At 44.8% G+C, this 11,491-nt stretch overlaps 1 protein-coding gene across 2 annotated transcripts; it reads right to left on the reverse strand.

Moving 5' to 3' along the window:
• Nucleotides 1-1,619: 1,619 nt before the first annotated feature.
• Nucleotides 1,620-8,787, reverse strand: cstpp1 (centriolar satellite-associated tubulin polyglutamylase complex regulator 1). Of its 2 annotated transcripts, XM_023839577.1 has the most exons (10): nt 8,587-8,787; nt 8,252-8,354; nt 7,371-7,501; nt 7,069-7,153; nt 5,975-6,060; nt 4,856-5,051; nt 4,600-4,709; nt 3,024-3,087; nt 2,426-2,636; nt 1,620-2,063 (listed from the first exon to the last, which is right to left on the reverse strand). In XM_023839577.1, exons 1-9 carry the CDS (start codon nt 8,627-8,629, stop codon nt 2,474-2,476), a joined length of 981 nt encoding a protein of 326 aa, XP_023695345.1. In that variant the 5' UTR covers nt 8,630-8,787; the 3' UTR covers nt 1,620-2,063; nt 2,426-2,473. The 2 variants fall into 2 exon arrangements, with proteins under 2 accessions (XP_023695345.1, XP_023695344.1); XM_023839576.1 differs by having other exon boundaries at nt 1,620-2,636.
• Nucleotides 8,788-11,491: the final 2,704 nt, after the last annotated feature.

The following is an 11,491-nucleotide window of genomic DNA, read 5'->3' on the forward strand; positions in this document are numbered from 1 at the left end:
TCATCTAGCAACCGCTTGTTCAACACAAAGTCAAACCAGTGGTACCCAAGGATTCTCCAAAGAGACACAGTACAGAAGGAGTCCAGTTTTCGTCTCAGCTCACTGGATAGCGTCCATGTCTCACAGACAGGGAGCACCAGGACTCTAAAGACTTGGACCTTCGTCCTCTTGCAGAGAAATCTGGAGTGCCACATATCCCTTTCCAGTGACCTCATGACCCCCATGCTCTTTAAATCTGCCTGCTGACTTCATAAGAAGAGTCACCAGAGACATGGATGTCGCTGCTGAGGTATCCAATGCTAGAAGGACAGCCTCACCACCAGCCTGGAGAAGTTCACCCCGGATACCACAGATCCCTGAGGCCTTCCCTGCCCCCAGCTGATTCACCACCTGTGCAATCTCAGTAAGACTGGGTGGTTCACAGCTGATTGAAGGATCAACTTTGAGAACCATAGACCCAGAGATATCCAACATCCTAGCTGGATGGTCAGCTTTAAACAACTGCTCAAAGTAGCCGGCCCAGCGGATGACAACTGCAGTGTAATCCATAAGGGCCGTCCCGCCCTGACTGCAAGTCTCCGAGGAACAGATTCAGATGTGCGTAATGCTTCGATTTCTCTGTAAGCAGGACGTGGGTCACTAGACCACAGATGGTGTGTCACCTGCTCACAAATTTGTCTAACAAACACCTCCTTATCTGCCCTCAGAGCCCTCACAGCCATCCTTATCAGCTCCTGGTACAGACTGTGACTCCTCTCGATAATATCCAGGGTGCCCTGCGAGATGAAACACCTCCTTCTGGGAACACTGGCAACACCAACACAGCCCTTGGCAACCTTCAGGGTCTTGTCATGGAAGGTCTCCCACATCACGTTAGAGTCAGCAGTTGCACCCAAGTCTGTGAATTCCTCACACAAACTGCATGCAAGCTCATCAGAAACAGCTTGATCTCGGAGTAGCCATTTTAAAGTCGTGTGGTGTGAACGAGATGGCTGGATGAGTGACAGAGAATGAGTGAGAGTAGACTCTTTTCTGAGTGAGAGAACACATTCTATTCCATGGTCATTTTTGTCACGCCCGGCTCGTACGATCCTCGTGTGTGCCACGGCCCTCATTACCTACGTGTACTAACCCGATTGTAATCACCTGTTGCTTGTTCAGTTCAACCTGTCTTGTGTATTTAGTCCGCGTCTGCGTGAGTTTCCCTAGATCTGTTATTTGTGATGTTTAGTGCTCGTTTTGCCTGGTGTGCCTCCTGTCCAGTGAATAAACCCCGTTTGTCCGTATTTCCGGCTCTACTCGCTTGCTTCCCCGCTCGCCTGCCTGCACGCACGTAACGATTTTGAACGTATTGAATGTCTGTATGACGTCACGATGGCCCCTGCTTCCATCCCAAGTAAACAGCTAAGTGGCAAATCTGTGCAAGGATATTAATTTATAATTTGTATGTACTAGGCTTGAGAAGTCGAACTTCATCATTCCAATAAAATTTGAGTCTGAAAAATATATTCACAATGGATGGCAGAAACCCACATTCAAAATTTTTACGGTTTCTGTATTGTCTAACATGCACTTCCTCATTTTTTTTTGTTTTGCCTAATGACCCTGAATGCTTAATATTGAATAAGGGATCTGCCACTAGGGGCAGACTGTCACAATTTTATTCAAATTGTCATAATGGCTGAAGCTAGTCATTAAGAAACTAGCGAATTAATGTGTCAATCACAAGAAGAATGCAACGATATAGGATATTATGCATATACTTGAGGGAGCACATGTAACTTTGGAACTCAGTTACAACTCAAGTACAAATCATGAACAAATATAGTAACTGCATGAAAAACATAAACTGTTATGATTGATTAATAATAATGAATGAACAAACATGGGATCATTACGTAACTAACACTTAGTTCTGGTTAATTTAAACAGCAAGTAAGAGTGTAATACTACATTGTTTGTGTCCCATCAAGTAGACTGTTGCCCAATGTAGCAACTCCTGAAACCCCGGGCATCTTGGGGTCATAAGGATAGGATACCATCTGTTAGCTGCTGTTCCTGTCCTGTGGGCACCAAATAAATTTAAATGTTATTATATGATATTTTCCTTTCCACACTTACGACAGTAGCAGGCTAACGTTACAGGGGACCCTATAATGAACATTCACTTTTCATCGAATGATAAATGTTATGAAAAATCAGATCCCTTTTTAAAAGGGGTTTCCTAACCAGTCCTGGTACTTATATTTTATAAAAACAACAGGGAGAAATTCACTCAACCAATCAGCTGACCAACCAATAAGTGAGTTGGTTTGGATTTAATACTATACTGAAATAAAGCACTTTCTCTTTGAATAATGTAGGCCAGGTTTAGTCAAAAAAGAAGGGGGTCTCTCTGTGGCTGTGAAGTCATTCTGATTATTACTCAGGAGTCTGTGAGCCAGTCCGTGTGCAGGCCGCGTCCCCTGCCTTCCTAGTTCTCCGAGGAGTCGGTCTCCTCCGTGGAGCCGTCGCTCTCCATCTCGATCCTCTTGCGGTGGTGCAGAGATTTGCGGGGTGACGCCTTTCTCCCGGAGTCCCGCTGGGCAGCCGCCTGACTGCAGCTAGATGTGGGGCTGACTGAGATCTGGGCAATGCTGAAATTACACCCGCAGTTATCATATGTACGCTCAGCCTTAAAACACACCATAACATACTAACCAGGGTTACAGTATGTACACAGTGCTGAGTACAGCTGCTTAGGGTATATACACTATAACATACTAACCAGGGTTACTGTATGTATACAGTGCTGCACACAGCTGTTCAGGGAAAATGCAGCATAACAAGCTGACCTCATTCTGGTGTCCTCTCCAGTTACACTTCTGCTATGTAATCCACAGCACGTGACTATGTGATCCACAGGACGTGTTAAGCCCCAGCCTTCCACTGCACTGGCTTTACTGAAGCTGTCCCTGACCCGGCGTGGTGCTCTGAGAGTGATATCAGCAAATAGAGAATGGAACTGCTGGGTTCCTACTCACAGCCTCTCCAGCTCCTGGTCCATCTCCGGGTCTATCAGCAGGTCGGCTCTGCTCGGCAAGGAACCTGCAATGGGAATAAGCTCAGGGTTACTCACCAATTAGCCTACAGGAGACATGTGTCAGGAAGGGCTACACCACTTGTGCTTATAAATCAAGGAGCAGGATTTTTTCCTTGATAGAAAAATTGAAAGAAAACAGGATTTTACAGTGAGCACCAAGGTTACAGGTAGCTGAAGGCCTCTGAATCACGTATCCTACGTAACGTACAGAAATGTTAAAGATGCGACTACATCGATACGCAGACACCTGCGTTGATCTAAATGTAGCATGAACCAATTGGTGGACCGATTCTAAAGCTACGAAGCAGGTGACTGAAGCTTTGCTGCTAATTCTACTTTAGTATAAACTAAGCTGCTGCGGATGACTCGTTCGCCTAACGCTACGAGTCATTTTACTTTCAAAATAATAACTGCCTATCATATGCTAATCTAAATCTAAATATAACCTTAAATCTGCACATCTCACACTGACCTCCGAGAGTGACATTAGCGTGTTATAAGAATAACGTGTCCAGCTATGCCGACACGGTTTACAGATACCGGAGCATGGGTGCGTGACACTTCAGTTTATATTCATAATATATACATTTTTTTATACAGTAAGTAATTTTTGTCATAATGTAATGGAAAATGAATATCTACATTAAACAAATGTTAAAAGATTACATTGCATCGAATCACACCATATACAATCGCACCAAATCGTTCTGTAATAAAATCAATTGCACTTAATATCGCAGCCCATGTATTTACATACATATTGGATCGTTTTATGAGGGAGAGATGTACCCCTAACCCTATATTTACTTATTACATGTTAGATTTCCATCTATTTATCTATCATGCAAAAACATGTTCGGGATGCAATAAAACTAATTCCACCAACATTAATGGAGAACTTCAGGGTTGCTTCCTAAAGAAGACCTATAGCAAGTGTAGATGTGCAAACCAAATAATGCAAGTCTGCTGGAGCTCTGGAAATGAGAAAAATATTAAGAGTTGGGATTAAGTTGTTTCCTGGTGAGCAGCAGACTGCACTACCACGAGTGCTGGGGAGGGGCGAGACCCTACTATCCCCAGCAATGGAAAAGGGACGAGACCCTGTCTTCCCCAGCGATGGGAAAGGGACGAGACCCTACTATCCCCAGCGATGGGAAGGGGACGAGACCCTACTATCCCCAGCGATGGGAAGGGGACGAGACCCTACTATCCCCAGCGATGGGAAGGGGACGAGACCCTACTATCCCCAGTGATGGGAAGGGGATGAGACCCTACTATCCCCAGTGATGGGAAGGGGACGAGACCCTACTATCCCCGGCGATGGGGAGGGGACGAGACCCTGTCTTCCCCGGCGATGGGGAGGGGACGAGACCCTGCCATCCACAGTGACGGGGAGGGGATGAGAACCTACTGTCCCCAGTGATGGGGAGGGGCTCTGTGGGTATCCCAGAGTGAAGGCGCGTGATGTGGCCGGTGGAGATGCAGGTACTCATGCAGGTACTCATGCAGGTACTCACCGATCTCTTTACTGATACCCTCATGTTTAGCGAGGGCCGTGAGGAAGCCGTACAGGGTGACCCGCTCGTCCTGCTGCAGGATCTCCCCGACGGCAGGAGCAGGCGGGTGGCTGGAAGAGACGACGATAAAGACAGGGAGAGCTCAGGCCCGCACCCCATTCCTGTGGCCTCGGCACACCCTTCACGCCACATCCTTCAAAACGACACCTTTTATTAGCCTAGCTATGCGCTAACAGCCCCGTGTGACGTTGTGTACCTATGCTTGTATCTCTCACAGGCCGCTTCTACTGCATCCTGGAAGGCTGAAGCATCCACTCCCTCCTGGGCTGCAGTCTCACTGGTGGCCAGCGGGGGGAGCTGTTCCACTGAAGTCGACGTGGGGACAATCACAGTGTTGGGGCTCTTCCCGGACAGCAGGTCCTGGTAAATCACCGTGATACTCTCTATGAACTCTGTAAGGCAGAAACGGGCATTTTCTACTGACCAAGGTCTACAGACCCTCCCCTACACAGGACAGTAATGGGCTGAGTAATAGCACAGCTGCTAAAGCAGTAATTAAATAAGTAACATGCATGCAGGGTGATAATGTCTGGCCCCCTAGAGGGGTTTCCTTCAGTTTCTTTTTGTAAAGGAAATGTGATCCCTGATCCCAGGTCCAATTTCCTCCAGATGAACCTTCCAGAACCTACACTGAGTTACATCAAGCCACAAACAGATATAGCCAAATATAGCCCTCCCCCATACCAATGTGGTAGGTAACCGGGTGCCCCATACCCAAACATATTCAGAGAATGTAACACGAAACAGTACAGAATTACAGCCTGGGCTTCACATGGCATCAGACTGGGCTGCCTGCTTTCTTGTTACCTTAAGCACAATTTTCGTATTTAATGACTTCTATGCAAAAAAACGATCCCATTTATTGAAATGTTACTCCTCAGTAACACACTGTACTTACCTATGCAAATCAGGTTCAAATTCTGTTCCTAAAGGGCCAGAATCCAACAGTGTTTTCAGATTTCCTTGCTAAACACACACCTTAATCGGCTAATTGCCAGGATTAGTAGGTGTGTTTGAAGAGGGAGATCTTCAAATTGTGTTGGATTCTGGTCCTCCAGGACCAGAATTGGGGAACTCTGATGGACATCATTTTTTATATAGCTTAATCATAATATGTTGTTGAAAATTTAGAAAAATATATGCTACATAAAGCATTCCTTAGTGTGTGATTGTTTTCCAAGGTGCCATTAGTTTGCTGTTTGGCCAACATCTGGTCTACGTGCTCTGCATCACTCCCTCCAACAGACATCGTGAGCTTTTAATGGAGACTTCAGAAGGCAGTGCTCAGCGTTCCTCGAGGGAGGTCGGCACCTGCCTTCAAAGTACAGCTGGATCTGGAGGGCGTGCAGGAAATCGGCGAAGGTCATGGGGCAGTCCAAAGCATCGTCCAGCAGCACCATCCTGTTTGGGAAAGAACTCCATCATCCACGCTGCAGCCAGAAGTTCTCCACCTGCTAACTGTGCTCGCTAACCAAGACGAGCAGCTGGGGAGACCTCAGGCAACTGGCACCAGAGGAGGATAATTTAGGTACAGAGAGTAAAAGTCTAGAACAAGATTTTGCTTCAACCAACCAGTCACAGAAACAAAATCTTGGTATGGACTCCCTGGACCAGAACTCCCCACCTCTGCCTGATGCTCGATGTCTCAGTCCGACGGCTTCGGTAATTATCTGCAAAATGGATCATGTACAATAGACCCGGAGACAGCAGTCCTCTTTACAGCCACTCAAACCAGATATTTCCATACAGCCCCTGAGGTCTCCCCCTCCCCCCGAAATCGGAGTTACGACTCAGAAAGTCAGAGGAACCTCTGCATCCCCGACAACAGGATTCGATTTTATCAGCATTGTCTAACATTAATCTGTGGACATGTCTCTATGGTGCAGAAAATACTGTATAATGCATTGTTATCAACTGATATTGCTAATAATAGCTAACAATGAACCTGGCTAGAACTGGTTTTGGTAAATGGTTTTCCAACTTGCTGTACTGGAATGCGGGTTAATTCAAATGTGACATAATTCCCAGCTATTACTTTGATCTTTGAGGTAAATGGAACCCCGCATGGAACGCAGTTAATTTGAGTGTGACATCATTCCCAATTCTGACTTAATTTACTGTAAATGGAATGCAGCATTGTACTGGTCTATGACAATACTCACACCTTGCAGACTATATTTCCTGTGCTGGATGATACCAGGCCCATAACCTCCAATTGATTCAGGGACTAGCTGATCCCCGTTGGATAAAACTATTTGCTAAAAACATTATATGCAAATGTAAGATTCGTCCAGCGAGCGGCACCCAGTGCTGAGGGCATCATGCTGCAGCTGTCACTGCACACCAGTGCTCTCCGGGCCAGAGCTCCTGTGTCTGCTGATCTGTGCGCTATCTGCGTCCACGACTAACCTTGCCGCACCTTGCGCAACTTCCACTGGAAAGTCCGGGCAGATCAGCTGCAGCAGTGAGCTGTACTCCAGCGTGGACAAAAGGACTGAAGCAGGACAGAAAACCACAGCGTCAGCCACGGAATGACATTACACACATGAATGAACTGAACAGGATTATCAGGAAATAAACTGCGGTTAAATAGGCATCTGTGCTGCTACACACAGCATGGATGGCATATAGGATGCCTAAAATGGTTAGATTACTGATTGACAGGCTGATTAAATGGAACGTTATGAAATAACTGCTTTAAACATGCTCACCTCCATTCTTGCCAATCTGCCTGTAACACTTCCAGAAGATGCGGATGAAGGAGGCCCTGTTATGGGGGGTGGCCTTGATATAGCCGAACTCCCTGAAGAGGACGTGGCTTCCATGGCGGACACTGTTAAAACTGCAGACAGGAAGAGGGCTGTTGCAAACCACCACCACAAGCCATAATCCCAAACTGAAGTGAAGTGGGAAGTTGTCATTGTTGACAACAACAAAATGTGTCCCCTTGCATTTAACCCATGACATCATGACATAGCAGGGGGCAGCTAATTCAGTGCCCGGGGAGCAATGCTTGGGGGTGGTACCTTGCTCAGGGCACCTCAGTGGTACTTTGCTGGTCGGGGATTTGAACCAGCAATCTTACGATTACAAGTGCGCTTCCCTAAGCATTAGGACACCACTGCCCACAGCATCACAAATCGGCATCACAAGCCACAATCCCAAAACAGCATTACAAGCCTCAATCTCAAACCAGCATCCAAAACCAGGACCACAAGCTGTAACCCAAACTACTATCACAAACCGACATCACAAGCCACAATCCCAAACCACCATCACAAAACTATCCCAAATCTTGATCGCAAACAGCTTGACACTATCTATTCACAGAAGTTTTCACTATTGACACATTCAACTTTGACTGGAAGATTAATTAAGAGTGTAATTATAATAATAATAAAAAAAACTCTTCCTCTTCTGTTTTGCATATGTTTAAGCTTGGTATTAGAAATCCAGTATCCTGCATCCAGCATCCTCTATCCTGCATCTCACATACTGCATCCTGCAACTAGCATCCACCCATCATGCACCCCACCTCCAGCATTCCGCACCCTGCATCCCACACCCTATATCCAGCATGTGTGAGACTCACTATTCTGCGAGATAGCGGCTGACCCCAAACTGGACGTATTCCTCCTTGTGCTCCAGCAGTTGAGTGATCGCGTCCTCAAGGTAGAACATCACGTCTTTCTCGGCTGGTTCAGGGACATTGAACAAGGAGAACGTGCCAAAGCATTGCGTAAACGCCCCGAGAAAGGGAACACATCATTTAAACACCGCGTACACCGTGTGAACACTCACAGAAATGACGAACATGACATTACTTAAACATCATAAGCTATGATATAGGAGCATTATTCACATGCATTACGAAGCGATGCCGCCTTGATTTAATCCAAATGGACATTGACATCTGGTTATCTGTACCTAAGTATTCGTCAATCGTTAGTGCGAAGCGGTCAGAATTCATTATAATTCCACGAGAATGCTGAATGATGTTATTTTTAAAGATTTTAATTTAAGACATCGGACTGGTACAGCCTGCTTTTGACCCCCCTATCACTTTCTTTTATATCTGAATACAGACGGTGGTTTCCATAACAGCGACATAACAGCAGCGGTGCGTCAGGGAATGACGTCCGCCTTGCAACAAAGCATTAATGCAATAAAACATTAGTTCCGACATACATACCATCCATCCATCCATGCGTTTTCCTATCGCTAATCCTGGTTGGTGTCGCGCTAAAGTAATAACCAATTTCTTAGAGAAACACATGACAGCCTGAACTTTTATTTTATCAACCAGCTTTACAAATATGTACTCTAAGTATTGATTCTTGGTTTCACTTACGACATCTGACATAACAATACTTTGATCTTCTGTGCACTCTGAACTAACCCATACTCATTTAACAGTGTTGCCAGTGTTCTGTCATGAAATACTACCTACCGAGACGTGCTATCGAGCCTTTCTGTGCATGTGTAGTTCCACCGTCTTGGGATTAGGGTTAGGTTTTAGGGGTTAGGGTTAAGGTTAAGGTAAGGGTTTTAGGGGTTTTGGGGGGTTAGGGTTAGGGCTATCGATTAGCACTACGGTAGCATTTTTCGACAAGGCAGCATATATCGACAGAACACCAGCTCTCACGCATCTGGCTGTCATGCAAGAAATCTTACAGCAAATCTGTATTATTCCATTAGAAACCTAAAATTAGCTTGATCAAAAGCACTGAGGTAGTTTGCAAACCCAGACTATTTACAAGGTAATAAAACTGTTACATGCATGTACATGTGCATGCAGACTTTGAAATTGAAAATCTCACGCCAACCTGCTGACCGAAGTTGGTGACACTGATTTAATAGATATTTATGCCACTTAACAACTCATCCAAACCTAGTTAAAACTAGTAGATTTAGTTAAAAATATTGGACATGTGCAGTGCCACTGTTTAATTTAGTTGATTTACCATGCTCTTGAGCATAAATTAAAATGAATTGATCTGTCAAATTATATTCTGAGTTAAGGCAGACCCAGAATTGGAAAAGACACAATGCTTGAAGCGTTGAAACATAATAAAGTAATGTTGTAACTCAAAGGATTGATGTTTAAGTTTAAGTAGGCCTAAGGATAGACTTTAATATACTTCTGCAAGTACTGACCACACAAATGGGGAACATCTGGACATTTATAGGACACTTATGCTTATGTCATGCCAAATTTCTTTCATCATCCAAATTCCTTCCCCCTGTGATGTATTGCTCAGCTATTAGGCCAATGATGCAATCATGATGATGCAGTTTCAAGGAATCTTGTAAGTTTCAAGTTTACCCAAACCACTGCAGCGAGTTCACATCAAGTAAAGTAACTTATATCACATTCTGGGTCGACCCACCTATTTCACATTAGGAACACTAAGCTCTGTCTGTTAGCAATAGCTGGTTGTGGTAACATTACATTTTCTTCCTTTCATTCAATGATCCGGATTTGTTGTCATGGTCGGTCAGTATTGTTGTGTGAAAAGCTGTTACAGCAGATCGCATGATCAGTCAGGCAAACAAATAGGGATGGTGACTTAGAAGGACAGGCTGCAGGCAGAAGGTGAGGCTTATGTTGACCAGTTTTATGATGGAATGCACGGATCGATCAGCTAGTGACCAGAAATGGCCGATTTTCATCCTGAACGGTTTCTTAATAACTTAATTCAAATGTAAGGATTGTCCAATAAGAATGTCACTTAGTTCTGCTCCTTTTGGACAGTTTCCACATTTCCTGTATATCTCATTTCGTTCTTAATTATATGTCTCAGTCGATCTGTAGGTGGTTTCATTTGCATGATATTTGCCTTGCGTGTCATTTATGTTGCTTACGTACAAACAATGTACAGAATGTCTTCTTCTAGATGGCATTGCGCTCTACACCATTTGACTAAATATACATCATTGCTCACGTCTCTCTAGAGGGGAACAAAAAGCTGTGTCGAGACGGAGAGTGCTTCTCTATTCCAGGAACGCAAAGGTCTTATATTCAGATCAGCTGGTCAAAGACATCGAAAAAAACACCTGTTGTCAAGCTAAAGTGGAATCTGCGCTATTGAATACCACAGACATGAGTAGCTGAACAGTAGGAAGGTGCAGCTGAGAAAAAACAAAAAATGTTTTTTTTACTTTTGTCAACTTTTTGAGCCTGTATGTATGGTGGCTTTCAGGAGCAATGACCCACATATACTGTACCTGCCTACCCAGCATCTGAGTGTCTGTTTGTGTAAAATGTACACAGTGATGACATGTTTGTGGCAGAGGCCCTGAGGCACAGGAAAGTGGGGCTTAATGCTGTTGAGATGCTGAGTCAATTGTTTGGGATCAGGCACAGCTCCGCTTCAGCTCAGGCCGTCCTAAAAAATGACCTATTGGCGGAGCCTGGGGCCAAATATGTTTATACCTCAGCTAACCGTGCCCTTTGTTCACACCCTGCTTCAGCTATGTGACAAGATTTAACTTAAAAAAAACTATGACATCAACTAGCTTGATGCTTGCAGTTGGAAAGAATGATTAATGTGATGGTTTTAGGATAGGCTGGTGTGATGGCCTGCAGTCATGAATGTTGTATTATCTAATCTGCAGACTGTGCCAGAAGGTGAATAGGCAGGAGTTCGGCCAGCAGAGTGGGGAAGCAATGCTGTCGGCTTTGGAGAAGCAGCTTGAAACCTACAATGTAGCGTGGGGTAGTCATGGGCTGATCCACATTTTTTCAGTCCCGATCCAATTCCGATACCAAACTGCCGACACCGATACCGCAGCTCTTTTCACTTTAACATATAATGTTACTTTAACACAT

This window comes from Paramormyrops kingsleyae, chromosome 13 (assembly GCF_048594095.1).
Source record: "Paramormyrops kingsleyae isolate MSU_618 chromosome 13, PKINGS_0.4, whole genome shotgun sequence".
Classification (NCBI taxonomy): Eukaryota; Metazoa; Chordata; class Actinopteri; order Osteoglossiformes; family Mormyridae; genus Paramormyrops; species Paramormyrops kingsleyae.

Coding starts and splice junctions, on each gene's coding strand:
- cstpp1 (XM_023839577.1), bottom strand. CDS start 8,629: ATGAATTCTGACCGCTTCGCACTAACGATTGACGAATACTTAG. Junction 7,502..8,251: donor AGCCGCTATCTCGCAGAATA/GTGAGTCTCACA, acceptor TCCTGTCTGCAG/TTTTAACAGTGTCCGCCATG. Junction 6,061..7,068: donor GTTGCGCAAGGTGCGGCAAG/GTTAGTCGTGGA, acceptor TTTCCCAAACAG/GATGGTGCTGCTGGACGATG.